The sequence below is a fragment of the Nilaparvata lugens genome, chromosome 8 (assembly GCF_014356525.2).
Source record: "Nilaparvata lugens isolate BPH chromosome 8, ASM1435652v1, whole genome shotgun sequence".
In the NCBI taxonomy this organism is placed as follows: Eukaryota; Metazoa; Arthropoda; class Insecta; order Hemiptera; family Delphacidae; genus Nilaparvata; species Nilaparvata lugens.
Window position 1 is genome coordinate 3,664,697 of NC_052511.1, and position 19,646 is coordinate 3,684,342.

The following is a 19,646-nucleotide window of genomic DNA, read 5'->3' on the forward strand; positions in this document are numbered from 1 at the left end:
GAATAGGATATTGAGTTCAGCTTCTGATTCATATAATTTCAGGGGAGTAAATTATTGAGACTAATGTTGATCTAATAATAACTTGGAAGCTTCATGTTGGAAGTTGATATTCATTTAATATGGATTTCATCTATCACATCATTATCACAACGACACATAATCTTAATGATCTGACATGAATTACTTGAATAAACTATATTTCTAAAGCGTTTGATTTATTGTGATACACTCTGTGATTCATTTCGAATATAACATCAACCTTCAAAATTCAACATTTTCAAATCATTAATCCTGGACCGAAAATCAAGTGACGAAGCAGTGTGTGATTACATTACCCTAACTTTTGGACAACATTAACTTTCCATTAAAATGTTTGGAGAGAAATAGTACAGGCTAAGCCTAGTTTTTCCTCCAGTGTCATAATTGTATTATGATTATAGTGTTTTATACAATAGATGAATAAAACTCTTCAATTTCTTCACTCATTTGGATAATTCTTTCATCAATTGTCACTATTTCTTGTCACTGTTTTTTTAGGTATGGACTGAAGACGACCTACAATTGGAGAAGTACTGCGGTAAAACCACCACGCCCACCCCGATCGTTTCAGTTTCAAACACAATCAAAATTGAATTTCATTCGGATGGCGAAGGTTCAGGATCTGGATTCCAAATTGCCTACAATATTTTACCAGGTAACCTTACTCATTCAAAATTCCCCCTAGATTATATTGTTAACATTATTTTGATCATTAGATCATTATTTAATCATTAGATTATTTTGTTAACATATTCTGTGTATTATTTTAGAGAACATATTTGCTGTATTGTTAAGCTGCGTACACATATACGCGCTTCTAACCCGCACCGAGCACGCTCCGCCGTCGTACCGCCCTCGTTCCACCATCGCACCGCAATCGCTCCGCCCCCGCTCTCTACTCGCACCGATCATGAACGTTATAACATTAACCTCTGTTATAACACGCTCTTCTCGCGTACCACTCTTGCTCCCCGGTCGATCATCAATCGCTCTGCTGGAGTGACGTTCGGTTGCGGAGCAGAGCGACAGTCTGTACGCACCTTAATAGAGTTGTTCAATTTGTAGAAGTGCCCTTATATTTTCTCTCCCTAACATTTTCGATGATGTACTTATTGTATGAATCAATCAATAAAGTTCAACTGTAGATCTACGGTTGCATTGAAGCTTTGCATTAAAAATGGAACTTGAAGGAATAATATTGTGGCAGTTAAATAAAATGAAACTTGTGACAAATAAAAATTTGATTTGATTCGAAGAAGGAAAGAATGGTTTTAAATTCACTCTTCAAGTTATTTGGCGTTGAACTCAGTGTTCATAGATGCTTACATCAATTGTCACCTGTTATTTCCAACTAAATTCAATGAAAAATTGACGTTCCTGTTTGCAGGCGCCCCAGGCTGTGAAGGTATCCTATCAGTTGCCAAAAAGGGGCTCATAGTTTCTCCATAACCACCGAATGTTCATACTGTGTACTCAGACTACTGTAAAACAAATATAGACTACTGTGAATAAACTTAAATGAAGAGATGGAAATAAATAGGAAGTTGCATTTGTTCAAATGCTAATTAATGAATAATTATTATTAAACGAAAATCCCAATTAAATGCTGTAAATCACCCCGAAGACTTCTGCTACTGCAAATATTGACAACAGGGTGAACAGCTACATGGAAATTCCTATCTGTTGTTTAACCTGTTGTCAATATTTGCAGTAGCAGAAGTCTTCGGGGTGATTTACAACATTTAATTGGGATTTTCATTTAATAATAATTATTCAAATGAAGAGATGTCCATCCAATTAATTGAAAACTTGACGCCCCCTGTTTGCAGGCACCCCAGGCTGCGGCGGTATCCTGACAGGTGCCAAGGGGCAAATAGTTTCCCCCACCTCCACTCCTCACAACGCTGATCAGTCTGGCACCTACCCTGAGAATCTGCACTGTGAGTGGCTAATACAAGTGCCCAAGGGACAGCGAATCAAAATGTATTTCACAAAGTTCTCGCTGGAGGGACGCGGGAAGTGTGAGCATGATAAGTTGCAGGTGAGAATCAACTTTGAAAACTCTACAACTTCTAAAAAAAGTTGACTTGTATTTTTATACTATCAACTTATTTTTAAAAGTAACTCAGATAAATTGCATTGAAATGGAACATTCAAGTTTCAAGTCGAGTGAAGAGTTTACAAGTGAAATCTCTCAGATGACCCATGTGTATCCAACCATAGCTACAGTAGGGTTCACGTGATATAAAAAATATATATTCATTTATTCATATATATACGACATATTCATGTGATATAAAAAATAATCTAAAATAAAATACAAGGTTGCATACAGAACAAAAAACTCACTGAAAAAAACTCTTGTCCCCACACAATACCTCTCAAAATCAATACAATAGACCAGGAATTTATAAGCTAAATTGTAAAGATTGCAGCACATTCTACATAGGTAAACCAGCTAGAAATTGCAATATAAGATTCAAAGAACACACAAGAGCCATTACCCATCCTTCCTCCCATTCCACCTTTGCAGAACACATTATCTCCACTGACCACACACACCCTGACATAGACAACAACCTCGAAATACTCCACTATTCCCACAAAAACAGAAAATTAATTGTACTAGAACAGTTTGAAATATACAAACAACAGCCAAACAATTTTCTAAATGACCAAATCAACATTCCCTCCCACACCCTGTTTGACAAATTCATTTAAATCCTCCTCCATTAACCGCCAAAACTCCCCTCCACCTCCACTCTGACCAAATTTCACCCTCATAACCCTAAACACTTCAGTTTCTGTTTGGCTTGAAAATGTGCGATACCAGCACGAAACGGACGTCGCCACATCAAAGAATGTGAGTGTTTTTTCACTTTAAAGTTTTACAAAATTTAATAGTAATAATAATAGTGAAAACAAAATGGATAACCAACAACAAAAAATAATCATTATATTAAAGCTGCAAATAATTATTAATAATCAATAATTTAGTAAAAATATTAGTGAAAACAAGATGGATAACCAACAACAAAAAATAATCATTATATTAAAGCTGCAAATAATTAATAATTAATAATTTAGTAATAATATTAGTGAAAACAAGATGGATAACCAACAACAAAAAATAATCATTATATTAAAGCTGCAAATAATTAATAATTTTTTTGTTGTGAACTTTGTTTCGATTCTTCGTTTCATAATTTACTATTCTGTAAAAATATTTGCTTCTGTGCTAAATCAATTTAAACCAGTTAAGCTTATTATAATTTCATTTCCTACTCCCACAGGCGAACAAGAGTCATCTTATGCCAGTGGTTTTTTCACTTACCGTTTATTATTATTACACTTTGGTTGGATTGTATTGTCATGTTGAGCTTTGTTTGATTCATGTATGTATATGTAGTTATGAGTGTGGAATAAAAATTAACTTTAACTTAACTTTAACTTGAAATGATAAAAAGAGTTCACTCACAATGACTGTTGCCTTGGTAAGTGTGGAATCCTATAAATGATTAATAAATGTGAGATCCCATATTTTATCTTAATATAAAATATAAAGATAGAAAGCTTCAGTGAGGAAGTGGAGAAAGATAGGGGGACAGCGTCGCCGTTTCTCTGACTTCCCACTGTCACAAAATGTATTTTTCAATGATTTACAAATACATTTTCATAATTAAGATTAATTTAATTATATTTTTCTACATTGTCGAATGATAGACAAGGATAGCAACACTATTTTCAATCAAAATACTGCCATTATAACGTGGACCTCACCAAAGTTTTAAGCTGGGTCACTCCTGTGTCACGTGCTGCAATAATTGAACCATGAATTAGTGTGACTTTGCTAATAACAATCCAAAAATTTGGAGATTAGACTTGGAAATTTTGAGATCTCATGTTTGATGAACTCATTATTCCAATAATAGATTTCTGTCTTTTATCATGAAGTCAATATATTTAAGATTATTTGTCTCAGATCTCCTACAATATTCATTTGTCTCTGTTTCTATTTTGTTTTTGAATCTTCAGAGAATGATTCTGACGCTATATTGTCGTTTTTGTTCCAGTATTCTAGTATTATTTTTCAGTATTCCAGTTTATTTCTGTCTCCACTTTGTTTTTGAATCTCAAGAAAGTGATTGTGACGCTATATTCTCGTTTTTTGTTTCAGTATTCCACTATTATACTCCAGTATTCCAGTTTATTTCTGTCTCCACTTTGTTTTTGAATCTCAAGAAAGTGATTCTTTCTCAAGAAAGTGATTCTTTCTCAAGAAAGTGATTCTATATTCTCGTTTTTTTTACCAGTATTCCACTATTATACTCCATTATTCCAGTTGATCTCTGTCTTTTGCTATGTTTCTGAACCTTCAGAAAGTTATTCTGGCGTTATGTTCAGGTTTTTCATTTCAGATTTCGGACGGTGGAGACTCAAGAGCAAAGCTGATTGGAAAATGGTGTGGAAACCAGTTGCCTCCAGTCGTGGAAACAACCGGAAACCAAGCATTGGTGGAGTTTGTTACTGATAAGACTATTGGCGATGAAGGGTTCCGATTGGTCTACGAAATCAGTGAGTATCAACTTAATTCAGAAATAAAGTTAAGTTAAGTTAAGAATTCAATTATTTGATACTAGCCGTCAGGCTCGCATCGCTCGCCATATCCGTCTAGCCAGGGGGCTCCGCCCCCTGGACCCCCGAATGGATCGTCCAAAAATGAGATCAGGGGGCTCGCTTCGCTCGCCTGCATGTAGACCTCAGCGGAACCTCTATACCGAATTTGAACGTATTATGTCAATTTGATCTCGAAAAACACCTGTTACTATATCGGCGTATCTTTGGCGAACAAAATTCTTCCACCTCAGCTAAACCTGTGTACTGAATTTTTTTAAATATATTTCCATCAATTATTGAAAAAGGTGAGGAAACGCAGAAAAGCTGAGAAATCGCTAATTTGGGCTAATTGGATAAATTGGTATTTAGGAGGTCCTGGATGAATGCATTTCAATCTTCAACTTGGTGCCAACCTAACAAAGTCAACTCAACTTGATGCCAACCTGACAAAATTTTTAATTTAGTTACCAGAACAACTGTTTCGAAGAGGTACTCTCTCTAGATTATAGTTCTATATTAACATATGGTATGGACATTTCAATTATAATTTCAAGATATTGGAATAAGAAGAATATACATGCTAAAAGACGAACTTTAAACCCTTAAAAACCACCCTTAGAGTAAAATATCGCCAAAAGATTTCTTAGTGTGCCTCTAAAGCGTCAACTGAACATACCTACCAAATTTGAACGTTTTTGGTCCGGTAGATTTTTAGTTGTGCGAGTGAGTGAGTCAGTCAGTCAGTCAGTCAGTGAGTTTTTCGCTTTTATATATATAGAAGAAGAAGATATTAAGCAAATAAGTTAAGCGGATATAAGTGGGTTATTGACAGACAGCGCATGAACATAAATTATATCGTTTGAAAGCTGAGAAAACTATCTACATTTCATAAATTTAATTTTTATCTGCATCTCTTGCACAAGAAAGTTATAATAGAAAGAAATTTGGAACAGTTAAGAAAAAACGTTTTGTAGGGATTTGAAGGTTATAACTTATAAAATATGCGTTTTAGAGGAATTTTTATAGAGAAAAGATGTAGAGGAAGATTCTTCGAATATTTTCGTTTAAAATATCTCGGATGAATATCTCGAACGGTCATTTAACCCTTAGACTACCATTGTAATCTACATAAATAAAGTACTCAATCAAAAGTACTCAATCAATCGCCATATATTATTGTGAATTGAGGTTATATTGTGGTTATATGCTCTCATGCATGCATGTGTCAGATGCTGGTTTTCTGCTGAATGAAGCTGTTCTAAAAGGTGATTTGCAGGGTCATTTTGAGTTGAAAGTAAGTAAATAACTTCATATAATGTCAATAATAACATGTGAAATTGAAATTGCAAAGCTATTTACGAAATTTTATTCATTTTATCGTGTTTTTTGTATTGGGACATATTATCCCAATGGTAAAATTGATTATTTGGTATTTGACGGGACAAGCTTCATAGACCATATTTGGTAGTCTAAAGGATAATTATAATATAAGCGATATAGCAAAACCATGAACATTTTGGCGTCCATCCATCATCATCAAGTTTCTCATTACGCTATACCTAACAAATAAATTGAGACATCTTCCACAGCTGTTACCCAAAAATGACCACGGAATGACATTACTTTTTCGCCAGGAGTAATTTCTCAATTTTCTCATTTCTAGTTTGTTCAGAATTAAGAAATAATTAAGGAAAAACTAGATGTTTTATTAATGATCTGTTACCCAAAAATGACCACGGAATGACGTTAATTTGCGCCCGGAATGATTTCTCAATTTTCTCATTTCTAGTTTGTTCAGAATAAAGAAATAATTCATGAAAAACTAGATGTTCAATTAAGAAAAGAATGTAGATTCTCTCCAGCTACATTCTCCAATCCTGTCATGATTTTTTAATCAATTTTATGGTTTTTCTAGTTTGTGGAGGAGTATTCACTGAAGCGGAGGGTTCATTCAATTCTCCAATGTATCCAAGCAACTACATGGTGGACCATGCTTGCACGTATCTCATCGAGCAGCCTCCGGGCAAGGTCATCAAACTGCAGTTCATGGATTTCGATGTGTTCGGACTGCCTGGAAAAGGAAACGACCGCTGTCTCGGAGATTATGTTCGGGTCAGTTATTAGATATCTGTTGTCAGTTATCAGTTATCTGTTGTCAGTTATCAGTTGACAGTCAGTAGACAACATGTCTTTAAGAGACCAAATACTCATGTCTTTAAGAGACCAAATACTCATGTATTTAAGAGACCAAATACTCATGTCTTTAAGAGACCAAACTTACGGGGGCACATCTGATATTGTAGTGGGGGGTATCAAGTACTTATCTAAGATCTGTTGTCCTCGAGTCCGGTGTCAAAAGGGTGATGGATGAGGATGAAGGGTGATGGCCTCCAGGCATCGGGCTAGTGGCGTCAGATCGAAGATCGTCTTTCAGCCCCGCACGGCAAGGTCAGATGTCCGATATCACCGGCCATCTCGGTCGGCGAATTTGTCAGCCCTCGTTCGACAGCAAGGCATATTTACAGCTCGATCCTCGAATGAGTATTTAAGAATACACACACACAAAAAACCCTTAAATGGGGTTTCGACTGTTACTAATCCATATAGCCTAAGATTGATAAATTGCAGCAGTCAACCACATAGGTCTGTTAACTTTTAATCCCGATTATCTATGCTACTAATGGATATCATTAACAGGTGAGAGTAACAAAGCAAGCATTTATTATATTACTTTAAACTGTCTTCTACCTTCGTTCATTTTCAAGACTTCACCAAAGTTTTATGAATAGAATTCGTTATTTTTCTGTCATTTATTTCTGATTTTGTTTGATTTTTGTCAGGTATTCGATGGTGAGACCAACAATGCAACAAAAATTGGAGAATACTGCGCCAATCTGAAACCGAATCTTATCACATCCAGCTTCAACTATTTGAGGGTTGAGTTTCTATCCACCAAACATCGAACTGCCAGAGGATTTTTTGCCAATTATACTACTATGGATGTTGGTAAGTATTTGCAAGAAAATATGTCACACTTTGTAAAAAAATGGAGCTGAATTGACTCTATAGGTGCGTACAGACTTATGCTCAAATTGCCTCTACAAGGGTATATAGACTTATGCTGGAATTTACTTTATAATATGTGCGTACAGACTTATGCCCATGATCAAGTGCATTCTCTTTTCATCAGCTAATACTATGCTTATTATATCTTTATCTTATTTTTTACTTTTTTGGTGTGTGTGTGTGTGTGTGTGTGTGTGTGTGTGTGTGTGTGTATGTTCGTCTGTGTACACGATATCTCATCTCCCAATTAACGGAATGACTTGAAATTTGGAACTTAAGGTCCTTTCACTATAAGGATCCGACACGAACAATTTCGATCAAATGCAATTCAAGATGACGGCTAAAATGGCGAAAATGTTGTCAAAAACAGGGTTTTTCGTGATTTTCTCGGAAACGGCTCCAACGATTTTGATCAAATTCATACCTAAAACAATCGTCGATAAGCTCTATGAACTGCCATAAGTCTCATATCTGTAAAAATTTCAGGAGCTCCGCCCCATTAATGCAGATAGATTCCCAATTATCAGGCTTCAGATACAATTGAAACAATAAAAATCAAGTGGAGTAGATTGAGCATGAAAATCTCTACAATTAATTAATGTTCAGTAACATTTTCACCTAAAATTTAAAATAAGATTTGAATTCGAGAAAATGTGATTATTCAATTGAAAATTATTGTTGATTCTATTAAATCATTCACTATGAAGAGATAGCAGACCTCATGTGTGTCTCCAGCGTTATTGCCCTGTCACCAGCTGGCTCAAATATTTGAATAGTAGACTTGAGATGCGCGGGAACACTAGCGTCAGGTGATCAATTTTCATAACGGCAAGGAAAGTTGTGTGAGTGCGCCAAACCAGATTTTTCTGTAAAAAAAAACAAATATAATCAGGTGATAAAAGTAACATTGGCGTGTTCGTGGTTCATGAGTCTGTACGCCCCTTATCAATGCATTCATCCTACCATCTCTTTAACCCAAGTAACTTATTATTCATGAGTTACACTCCAATTCACAATCCAAGACAAACAAATAACACAGATTTTTTAATTCAAAAATTCTTATTTTCGAGACCACTCTAAATTCTCGTTAAATACAGGTAATTTTTCAAAAATAAATTGAAGGAGCTTGATACCCTCTAGTAGTACAGCGATAGGCTTCCTTCTAAAATATCATGATAACATGAAACAGCATTAGGTGACACGGAAGAATATTGGCATATCAAGACTAGATTACAAATTGATTCATCATTTGGAGTCAATTCCCTGTTAAGGTAGAGAATATTCTAGTTTTCAATAGCTCCTTCACTTTTTTCATGAACATTTTTCTTCAAGTTTGTGAGTTTTTATTCTCTAAACAGCTTATACAGAACGAAGATTCAAGCAGAATTGAATTGATGAATTGATATGATATCTATTTTGTTTGCAGCCTGCGGCGGTATCCTAAAATCGCTGACTGGCATAATCCAATCACCGCAGTCGGCCAATAAGCAGGGCAAGTACCCTCATAACATGTACTGTATATGGACAGTGGCGGCCCCTGTCGGATATGTCATACAACTTACATGGTCTCACTTCTCACTGGAGCCCAGCACCAACAACTGTGTACATGACTATGTAAATGTATTCGACAACTCCAGCTATGTAAGCGCGGATGGTAGCAGTGCTAGCAGCCTAGGAAGGTATTTATACATTTATTTATTCACTTACTAGATGGTAACCCGTGCTCCGCAATGGTCTGATTGGAAACTTGACAAACTGAAAACTTGACCTATTGAAAAATTTAAAATAGACCTAAAACCTCCTCGGTAAATAAGGAATCTATATGCAAAATTCTAAGTTAGTCAGTCCAGCACTTCAGACGTGATGATGCGTCATTAGTTGTATTTTCTACCCCGAAAGCCAATTCTTTCTTTTATTATATCATAGATAAGGCGAAAAAGGATACGTTTTCAATAGCATCATGTATATGTGTGCTGTAGATAGAATCAATAATCACGAAAGGAGGAAATCATAAAATTTCATATTTAATATGGAAGTTGGTTTTAAAGAAAATTATTGTAAATTGATTCTAACCGAAGACTTCAAAAGAACAGCAAATAGAATATCAATGTATGCCATAAGAAATTCCATATCTCATGAATGAAATTTGAACATTAATTCTGAAAAATCTAGAAGGAAAATTGAAATTTGGGCTTCGATGTGCATGATATTGATATTTTTAGAATTCATGTGCAAAATTTGGAGATCTAAATCATTCCCGTTTTCCGGTATATGCAATCCACAAGTTGACATGTTTTGATGCGAACAAACGAACAAACACAACCCTATTCTCTCTTATTCAATTCAAATTCAAATTATTTATTCCACACTCATAAATACATATACGTACATGAATCAAACAAAGCTCAACATGACAATACAATACAACCAAAGTGTAATAATAATAAACGGTAAGTGAAAAAACCACTGGCATAAGATGACTCTTGTTCGCCACTGGGAGTAGGAGATGAAATTATAATACGCTTAACCTGATTTAAATTGATTCAGCACAGAAGCAAATATCTTTACAGAATAGTAAATTCTGAAACGAGGAATCGAAACAGAATTCACAACAAAAAAATTAAAAAATTCTCTCGAGTATCTTAATATTCTATATAACTATGGTACTCTCTTATTCATATAGTGATCCATAAATACAGTGTAAACAGGGTATATAGAACGCATTTCATGGTGAATGGGAAGAGGGAAAATCATAATATTCTTATAAAAACAAAAAAAATTCACAAAATATTAAATTGAAAATAAAAAATTCTGGCAAATCGTAATTCCCATACGAAAAAAATAACAAATATTCAAATTGGAATAAAAATTCTGGCAAATCGTAATACTTCTACGAAGAAAAAAAAACACAAAATATATAGATTGTTTAATTAGTATCATAGAGAAAACATAGCATGAGATTGAGGCTCAACTCACACGTACGCGACTCAAGTCGAGAAGAGACTAGAGTCACAATAGAGTCACAGAGACTAGAGTCGAGAAGAAACTGAGACTCTAGTCTCTTCTCGACGCAGCATGTGTTTTCAAATGGTGACACTCAGACCAGTGGACTCTAGTCTCCGCGACCTCACGACTGTGAGACTGAATCAAGCGTCGACTCGACATGTTGGTCGAGTCTCGACTTGAGTTGCGTAGTACCGTGCATTTTTAATGAAAGTGATGTTCTATCATTTTAGATAAGACAATAAGAATTAGATAATACAATATATTTATAATTGACCGAGCAAAGTGAGGTCTAAGATTCAATTCGACGGTTTGGCATTTCTCTTAATGTTTAAATGTTTGAATGTTTAAATGTTTATATGTTGCGCATTTACGGCGAAACGCGATAATAGATTTTCATGAAATTTGACAGATATGTTCCTTTTCTAATTGTGCGTCGACGTATATACAAGGTTTTTGGAAATTTTGCATTTCAAGGATAATATAAAAGGAAAAAGGAGCCTCCTTCATACGCCAATATTAGAGTATAAATCAGACTATAGAATTATTCATCATAAATCAGCTGACAAGTGATTACACAGATGTGTGGAGAAGCCAGTCTATTGCTGTATTTCCATAAGGTCTATAGTTTCAATCAGGTACTTTTGGATGAGAATACTGCGTGAGGTCTACTGTTCACAGAACTACTAGTTGATTCATTGACCGAGCGAAGTGAGGTCTAAGATTCAAGTCGACGGTTTGGCATTTCTCTTAATGTTTAAATGTTTGAATGTTTTGTAACCGGTGGAGGTGTTTTTAACCCTACACCACACCTGACATCATTTCTGCAACCGGTGACATATTTGTTTCTATTGAGTTAATCTTCCAAAATATGAAATATATAAGAATACATGTGAGCAAAGTGAGGTCTAAGATTCAAGTCGACGGTTTGGCATTTCACTTAATGTTTAAATGTTTATATGTTGCGCATTTACGGTGAAACGCGGTAATAGATTTTCATGAAATTTGACAGGTATGTTCCTCTTTAAATTACGCGTCGACGTATTTACAAGGTTTTTGGAAATTTTGCATTTCAAGGATAATATAAAAGGATAAAGGAGCCTCCTTCATACGCCAATACTAGAGTAAAAAACAGACTATAGAATTATTCATCATAAATCAGCTGACAAGTGATTACACAGATGTGTGGAGAAGCCAGTCTATAGCTGTATTTCCATAAGGTCTATATAGTTTCAATCAGATACTTGTGGATGAGAATACTGCGTGAGGTCTACTGTTCTCAGAACTACTAGTACAATATATTCATAATTGACCGAATGTAGTGAGGTCTATGTTTCAACTCGATTTGCTTTTGTCTGTCTGTATGTAACGCGATTACGGCCAAACGCGTTGATAGAATTCGATGAGATTTGGCAGGAATATTCCTTTTTCAACTCCGCGTCGATGTATACACAAGGTTTTTTGAAATTTTGCATTTTAAGGATGATATGAAAAGAAAAGGAATTCCTCCATACTCTGATATCACAATATATAGTCATCTACTTTGAAGATAGGATCAATCAGACTATATAATTATTCATAATCAATCAGCTGACAAGTGGATTATTCATAGCATGCACTGCAAAGATGTCTGGCCGTTTCTGACAAGATAAGTGAAATTGAAGTTGCTTTCCATGACGAAACACTATATAATAACTTTGTTGAAGTTCTGACACTGTGTTACTAGTAAATATTTGAAAAAAAAACACTCACTTTTGATTGGAGTATTGAGGAATGCATTTCACTCCTGAAGAGGAGCTTCATCAGCCTGACACCAGGGGCGCTTGTTCTATGGGTTGGAATTAATTGGAATTAAACAATACGAAATTTTCAAACACCTCCACTATGACAAATCCAACTTATTAAATGATCAACTTAACTTCAAATCAGATGTAATATTTTCCCACATTTTGGCCACACAGTCCAACCCATAAGAGCAAGCGCCCCTGGTGTCAGGCTGATGAAGCTCCTCTTCAGGAGTGAAATGCATTCCTCAACACTCCAATCAAAAGTGAGTGTTTTTTCAAATATTTACTAGTAACACAGTGTCAGAACTTCAACAAAGTTAAGATAAGTGAGTTTTGGATCTTGGAGAAAACAAATAACAGTTTTTAAGAGTAAATTATGATTAAACTGAATCAACTAGAACAGGTGACATTAGATACTTGTGGATGAGAAAACTGCATGAGGTTCACTGTTCACAGAGCTTCTAGTAATTATTATAAAATTTGTTACATGCGAAGTAGTGACGAATCGCATCTTATATTTTTGTAATAATGTGAGGTTAGAAAATGGAGTAGCATGGGACTGAAGTAGTGGCAATGAGCAAGAAAGTCGTAAGGTAGAGAGACTGGAGTATCCTCGACTGGAGTTGTACGATTTGAGTCGAGGCAGTGTGAGTTGAGTCTAAGTTCTATTTATTTGAATTTAGAGATATACTCTTGTACAAATACGTATTTTTGTATTTTTCACAGATATTGTGGAAGAGTTTTGCCTCCTCAGATGACTTCCAACGATAATGTTATTACAGTTATATTCAGGAGTGATGGCAGTGTGGCCAATGAAGGATTCTTAGCCAATTACATTATGAAGAATGCCACTATGAGTGAGTAACAAAATAAATTATCCAATAAAATAAATTAAAAGTTGTAATAGAACTACATAATTTTTATTATTTGTCATGAATTTTCACAATGAATAGATAAATTGTTGACGACGGTGAAAATTCATGACAAGTAAAATTATGGAAAAAATGAGAGGCTCTAGTCAGTCGGTTACGAGGACGGGACCTGGAGCTATCTACTGCAGATAATCGGGCCTGGCTCTACCCTTCTTTTCCGAGACACCATTTTCCTGGTTCAGTGAGTTCAGTGAGCTAATATTATCAATTTTATTATTATATATTATTCATCTTTTTTATTGAAGGCAAATCCTGTAATTATTCTATTGTTTGTTTAAAAAGTTTTCTCAATATTATTTTTATTTAAGTTTCCAGTTTCATTTTGAGTTACAATTTGATTAAATCGATTACTTAGTTCTCCAAAATATAACTGTTTTGTTTATTATTTTAAAATATAGTTCCTTTCTCATGAGTTATAGAGTTAGATCAATTTAACCTCTCGCAAGCCAAGCGATTCCCCTATTATAAATTGTTACCATAATGTCTAGGGTTGTTCTCACAACCTTATAATACCATCACAATACCATACATAATATAACCCCAATATATTCCAAATTTAAATACCCCATTACAAAGTAAATAAATTTCCAATTTTATAAATAAACTAGCTTACCCGGCGAACTTCGTACCGCCAAAAAGTCAATGTATCTCATGTCACACTTGACTTTATTATTTGGTGAATCATGAAATTTATCTGACAATCAATATTTTCATTTACATCTCAATACGGACTTCCTATGTGCTTAAAACTATCGTTTTAGGCTAGGGCCATACGAGCGCACATAGTGCGTCCGTTGCAACGTACTTTTTGCGGCCGTCGCCAATGACACCACACGAGCGTTGAGTGTGGTGCTTCAACGTCAGTTGGCTTTACGCAATGCAACCAGACGAAGAAATAACTTTTTCGCCCCACTTGGATGTAATTAGCTGGTTTTCGTGCGTCATATGGAGGCCGAAAATGATTGTTTTCTGACCAGGCCGGTAAAAGTTTTACGGCCCTAGGGCTGTAAAATAACCTTGAAGTCAGCTAATTCTGATTTGATGTGAACGTGTTTACAAAATGGTTTATGAAACGGAATCAGTTTATGCTTTTAGAATTGAATAAGTATTCTGCAATAAGATACTATCATTTTATTTGGATGAATAAAATACAGATAAGATATATATTATAAACTATTCAAATTCGATTTTCAGAGTAGGATAGAACTTCTAACCTAAACTTCCGAAGTCAACAACAACAAGCATTGTTGACATTAACATTCAGATTTGCCAAATTTCAAGTGTGCTAAAACAGCTGATCAAAAAACTTTTCATTATTTGTGTTTATTATTCAAAAATCAAGACATTTATAATAATATCATCTTATTGTCATTTGGAAGAATACAAAGTATAAACTCAACCTCTTATATAATTGAACATAATCTTTTAGGTTATTTAGACAAATCAGAATGAAAAATAAACATACTTGGACAATTTCCTGATATTCAGATTACCTCAGATTTGCTAGAGCTATGACCTTCCTGTTTTGCTTTCGGAAGTGCCTAATAAACAATTATTCTCATATTTATATTGTTTATTTTTCTGTGTGGCGAAAAATAACGTTCTCACCATGGGCAAAAATGTTTTTCCGGCTCTCAATCTTTTCTAGTCCTCGGCCTACGGCCTCGGACTTGAAAACCGATTTCAAGCCGGAAAAGTCTCATTTTCGGCCCTAGGTGCGAAATATACTATTGCATGTCTCGACGTGCGTTGTAGCATTTCTAAAACGTTTGGTACGCACGTACCTCGTGTGTTGTCACCAATTTACGTCTATGTATTTCTACAACGGACGTCAAAAAGTACGTTGCAACGGACGCACTTTGTGCGCTCGTGTGGCCCTAGCCTACCAGTAAACAATTTTATCACAGAGTGTGACGTGTTTATTACAGCTGGTAAGTTTAGATGCTAAATCACATTATCACAACATGATCTTGAATCATGACCATCTTCCCGTTCTACGTTAGCCGCTCGGCCGACAATTTCGAAAACATAGGTCTGTAAAATGGATTATAATATAATTATTATTAGTCCCCCTATTAACTTTTATGGTCAGAAACCATCCCCAATATTCACTCAACATATTCCCAAAGTTTTATGCCGTTCTGTCAAGTAGTTTTCGAGTCTATAGGGAACAAACAAACTAACACACAAACAGACATCCATCTTTATATATTAAATAGATGAATCTAACACTAATTTTATACATGTTTTGAACTTGTTGCTTGATAAAATGATGGTATTCAAGATATCATGAAATAGGTTGTCTAGAAGCTCTCTATGGAGAGACGATTGTTGCTCAAGTTTTCTATGGATTTATACTTTTTTAGCAAAAACATATGTTATCATTGGTTCTTATCAAAGTGTTTACATATTTAGAGGTTATCTTCATTTTGAATTCTCATGTCTTTTAGAAGTACTTTCTCTAGAGAACGTATTCTTTTTTAGAATACTTATCTCTTCTAGAAACTCTCATAAATTACGATCATATGCTGATAGTGAATGTTTTTGTGATTTTTCTGGCTTCAAATTTATCAAGTTTTTTAATATTTTTTCAATTTATTAATGCATTTTCAAGTGTAATAATAATTTGTTTCATCTTTTCGATCAACCGAGATACAACATTTTTAGTATAATGTATATTTGGACTGTAAATTTTTGTGATCTTTATAAAAGTGTTTTCATAACCTCATTTGGACTATTTTTATCGAAATTAGGGAGAGGAACAGTTTTGGGTTTATCCTGTTGATTCTCTCCCAATCATTAATTTGATGTTGTGATTAAGGAATTTAATAAATGTTGATATTCATCAATAGCTGAAACTTTACACTATTTTCTCTTCATTTAATTTTGTGTTCAATTTAATTTACGTGGACTGCGACTATGCCCCGTTTCGGAAAGCGAATTTTCTGACTCCAGCTGTTTAAAGTCTAGAACTTGACTAAAGGTTAAATATTTACAAGGTTTTCTACTATTTTTTTTGTATCTTGTTTTTTTCTAAAACTCAAAAGTATATTAATTAAGTTATTCTATTTTCATTTTAATGTATTGTTTTCCAAATTATATGCTCAATGTGTGTTATGAGGGCAATAATGGGATTCAGTTCCTGGTGCCCTCAAATATGTAAATTTTCAAATAAATAAATAAATGAATCCCGAGCTCGGAAACCGGCCCCAAATGATACTTATTTTCAGGGAATATTTGTATTGTAATTAAATTGCTCCTAATTTCCTGTATATATGATAAAAGTGGTTGTTTTTTGCAGCTTGCGGAGGAAGCTACCTGTCATCCTACGGTATCATCAGGTCACCCAACTTCCCGAAGCCCTACCCGGGTAATCGACAGTGTTCCTGGGTCATTCACACCCGCAACAACCAGCAGGTGCGCCTCAGGGTGCACCACTTCCAGATGGACCGCAACACTCACCCTCAGTGTCTCAGGGATTATCTGGAAATCAGGTAGACCCAATTACTCAGTGAATGAGAGAAACCATGAAGGAAAGATGGCACTATTCAAGGATAGCATAGTTTTTGTTAATGGCTCATATGAATAAAACAAGAGCAAATGCTCATGAGCAAGAGCATGGAGCATTAGGTTTTGCTCATGAGCAAAAGGTAGAAGCAAAAGCATTTGCTCATTTTTATATGAATAAGCTTTACCTTATACTCTTACCTTATGCTCCTGAACTCTGGAGCAAATAATGCTCACGTATTTTAAAGATTTTTCATCAGCTGATTCGCTTTTATAGTCTTACTTTGTTTTTATAGCTCACGGAAGCGCTAAATATGCAAGTAGGGGGCACCGCTTGTGTTTGCGTCGTCTGCTCTGTTTTCTATTTATGAATAGTTTTAGGTTAGTTGAGTTTAGAATTTTGAAATAATAGCGTGAAAAATGTCATCTCTATAATAATCTTCAGCATATTCTTATAATATCAATAGCCTTCTTATAATCGCCTACACTCTCATCTTCTTAAATGCCTATTTCCTATTTTGTGATGGCTATCTTTATATCAGGTAGCTATTTTTTGTATTTATTCTTTTGTAGGAATAATGGTGATATATATCGTGGTTGAATCTAAAAAGAGTTTTATAGTTCTCAACTATTGGTTGTGATCGTATCTGGTATAGTTTCCGCCTCCTCATACGAATTAGTTGAGCCATTTTACTATGAGCAAAAGGTGATAAGCTGCTCTAGACTACACTCACCTTTTTTGAAGCATTTGCTCCAAAAGTTGAGCAAATGCTCTAGTTTATTCATACAATTTTGAGTATAAGCTTTTACTTTTGAGCAAATGCTCAAATTATTTTTCTGATGAGCATCAGCAAAGGGGTTTGCTCAAGTTTATTCATAGAAAATGGAGCAAATGCTCCATATCTTAGAAGTATAAGCAAATGCTCAACTTTATTCATATGGCCCAATGTCTCTTATCATAGAGAAAATATATCATAAGAAGATATCCCATGGTATGGGGTGTTCATGTTCCTAATTTATCTCTTAACTCAAGCCGATAGGTAGTAGTTCTTTCTTGTAAAGCTATGTTGTGACGCTGGTGGTCTCTCATAATTACAGTGACTTTAAATAAATGACTATATAAAATCCGCTATACTCTACTGTACTGTTTCTACACTCTCACCCGGCTGAAACAGTAATCATAGATAGTAGTCGACAGTAATCGGCTTCGAATTTGGAACATAAACTACCAATGTGGGATATCTTCTTATATTATACATGATTTTACTTTCTCTATAGGTTTTCTCATTCACTGAGAAATGAGAAATTTGTCTATCGAGAAACTAAGTGACTTTTGTCAATGCAATTTTGTCACAATTATTTTGTTTGTGACATAAAACATTCTTCATTATAAGTAGAAAATGTGCATCATGATATGGTTTTATTCCAATTATATTGAAATGTCGGCATTTAGAATCAGCCGTAGTAAATATTTGTCAAAAATGTATTAGAATAGTGGAAATGAGATCGTCCAGTAATTGTGTTTATTGAAAATTTGATATTCAATCAGGTTGATTCAATGAGAAAATTTCCAACAAAACCTCCGCCCTTTATGTATTTAATAATAGTGACTGTTTTTTTTTTTTGTGTAGTTGAGAAGTTGATATTGTGGTAATTATTCATATTGAATGAAAAAGACTAAGAAATTGTCAAAAACCACTGATTTATTAATAATTAGAAACAAATCTAATTATCAATAAATCAGTGGTTTTTGACAATTTCTTAGTCTTTTTTATTCAATAGTGACTGTATTTATAGTAAATGTATTTAATAATATGTAACTAATAATAGCTTTGTGTTTTCAAAAATTAGCAACTTTTGTTGCTCTACATTTGAGAAGAGCAGCTTGTTTTCTACAAAAAATTGACAACTTTGATTGGATACTATTTCGACTTCCATTGTGAACTTTTTATTCATGAGAATTATTTATGGAATTTGAAATTTCAGGAATGGAGGATCCGATCATTCTCCTCTGATAGGCAAATACTGCGGCACAACTATTCCAGAGGAGATTCTGTCTCTTGGCAACCAGTTGTTCATCAAATTCAACTCTCACTCTCTCACTTACGGCGGAGTTTTCAACATGACTTGGGATAGCAGCGTGACTGGTCAGTAATTAATCAATAATTTATTTGTAAGTTTATTTTATTTATTCATCCATTTCATTTCTACTACTAAAAGTCTTGTTATTTATACTTTTCCTACAGTTACGTTGAAAAGTGGCCATTGCTGCACTGATTACAGAACGCAAAGAATCACTTTTCCGCTCTAGTGCGGGAAAAATTTTTCTGCACTCCAGATTTGCAACATGGCAACGCAAAATACTTAGTAGGTTATATGGAGCAACAGTGCAGCAAAATCAAAATGAAGTTGGTAACAGTGACTGCTGTGGCTGCTATAGTGAGCAGACGTGCAACGAAGCACAACGCGCTAATTATTAGTCATATATTATAACCAAGGACAGCGACAGCACAGTGCCACCACAGCACACACCACACAGCCGCCTCGCCATTCAAACACACATACATTATTCAGGCAATTTTACCCATAATTACCCACTTTTCATATTCAATGGTAACTGTAGGAAAAACTTAATGTGAAATACGTGCGCAAAGTTCCTCTGCTGCACTCAAGAAACCATTCCGCCCTCGCCTAC

The 19,646-nt window shown here is 34.8% G+C and overlaps 1 protein-coding gene across 1 annotated transcript in view; it reads left to right on the forward strand.

Moving 5' to 3' along the window:
* LOC111052170 (cubilin) overlaps positions 1-19,646 on the forward strand; it is a 231,266-nt gene that overhangs the window by 70,054 nt on the left and 141,566 nt on the right. The window contains 9 exon segments of the mRNA XM_039435056.1: positions 538-694; positions 1,869-2,080; positions 4,458-4,614; positions 6,572-6,768; positions 7,497-7,662; positions 9,149-9,401; positions 13,239-13,369; positions 16,746-16,938; positions 18,938-19,098. Of these exon segments, the coding sequence (XP_039290990.1) occupies positions 538-694; positions 1,869-2,080; positions 4,458-4,614; positions 6,572-6,768; positions 7,497-7,662; positions 9,149-9,401; positions 13,239-13,369; positions 16,746-16,938; positions 18,938-19,098 (1,627 nt within the window).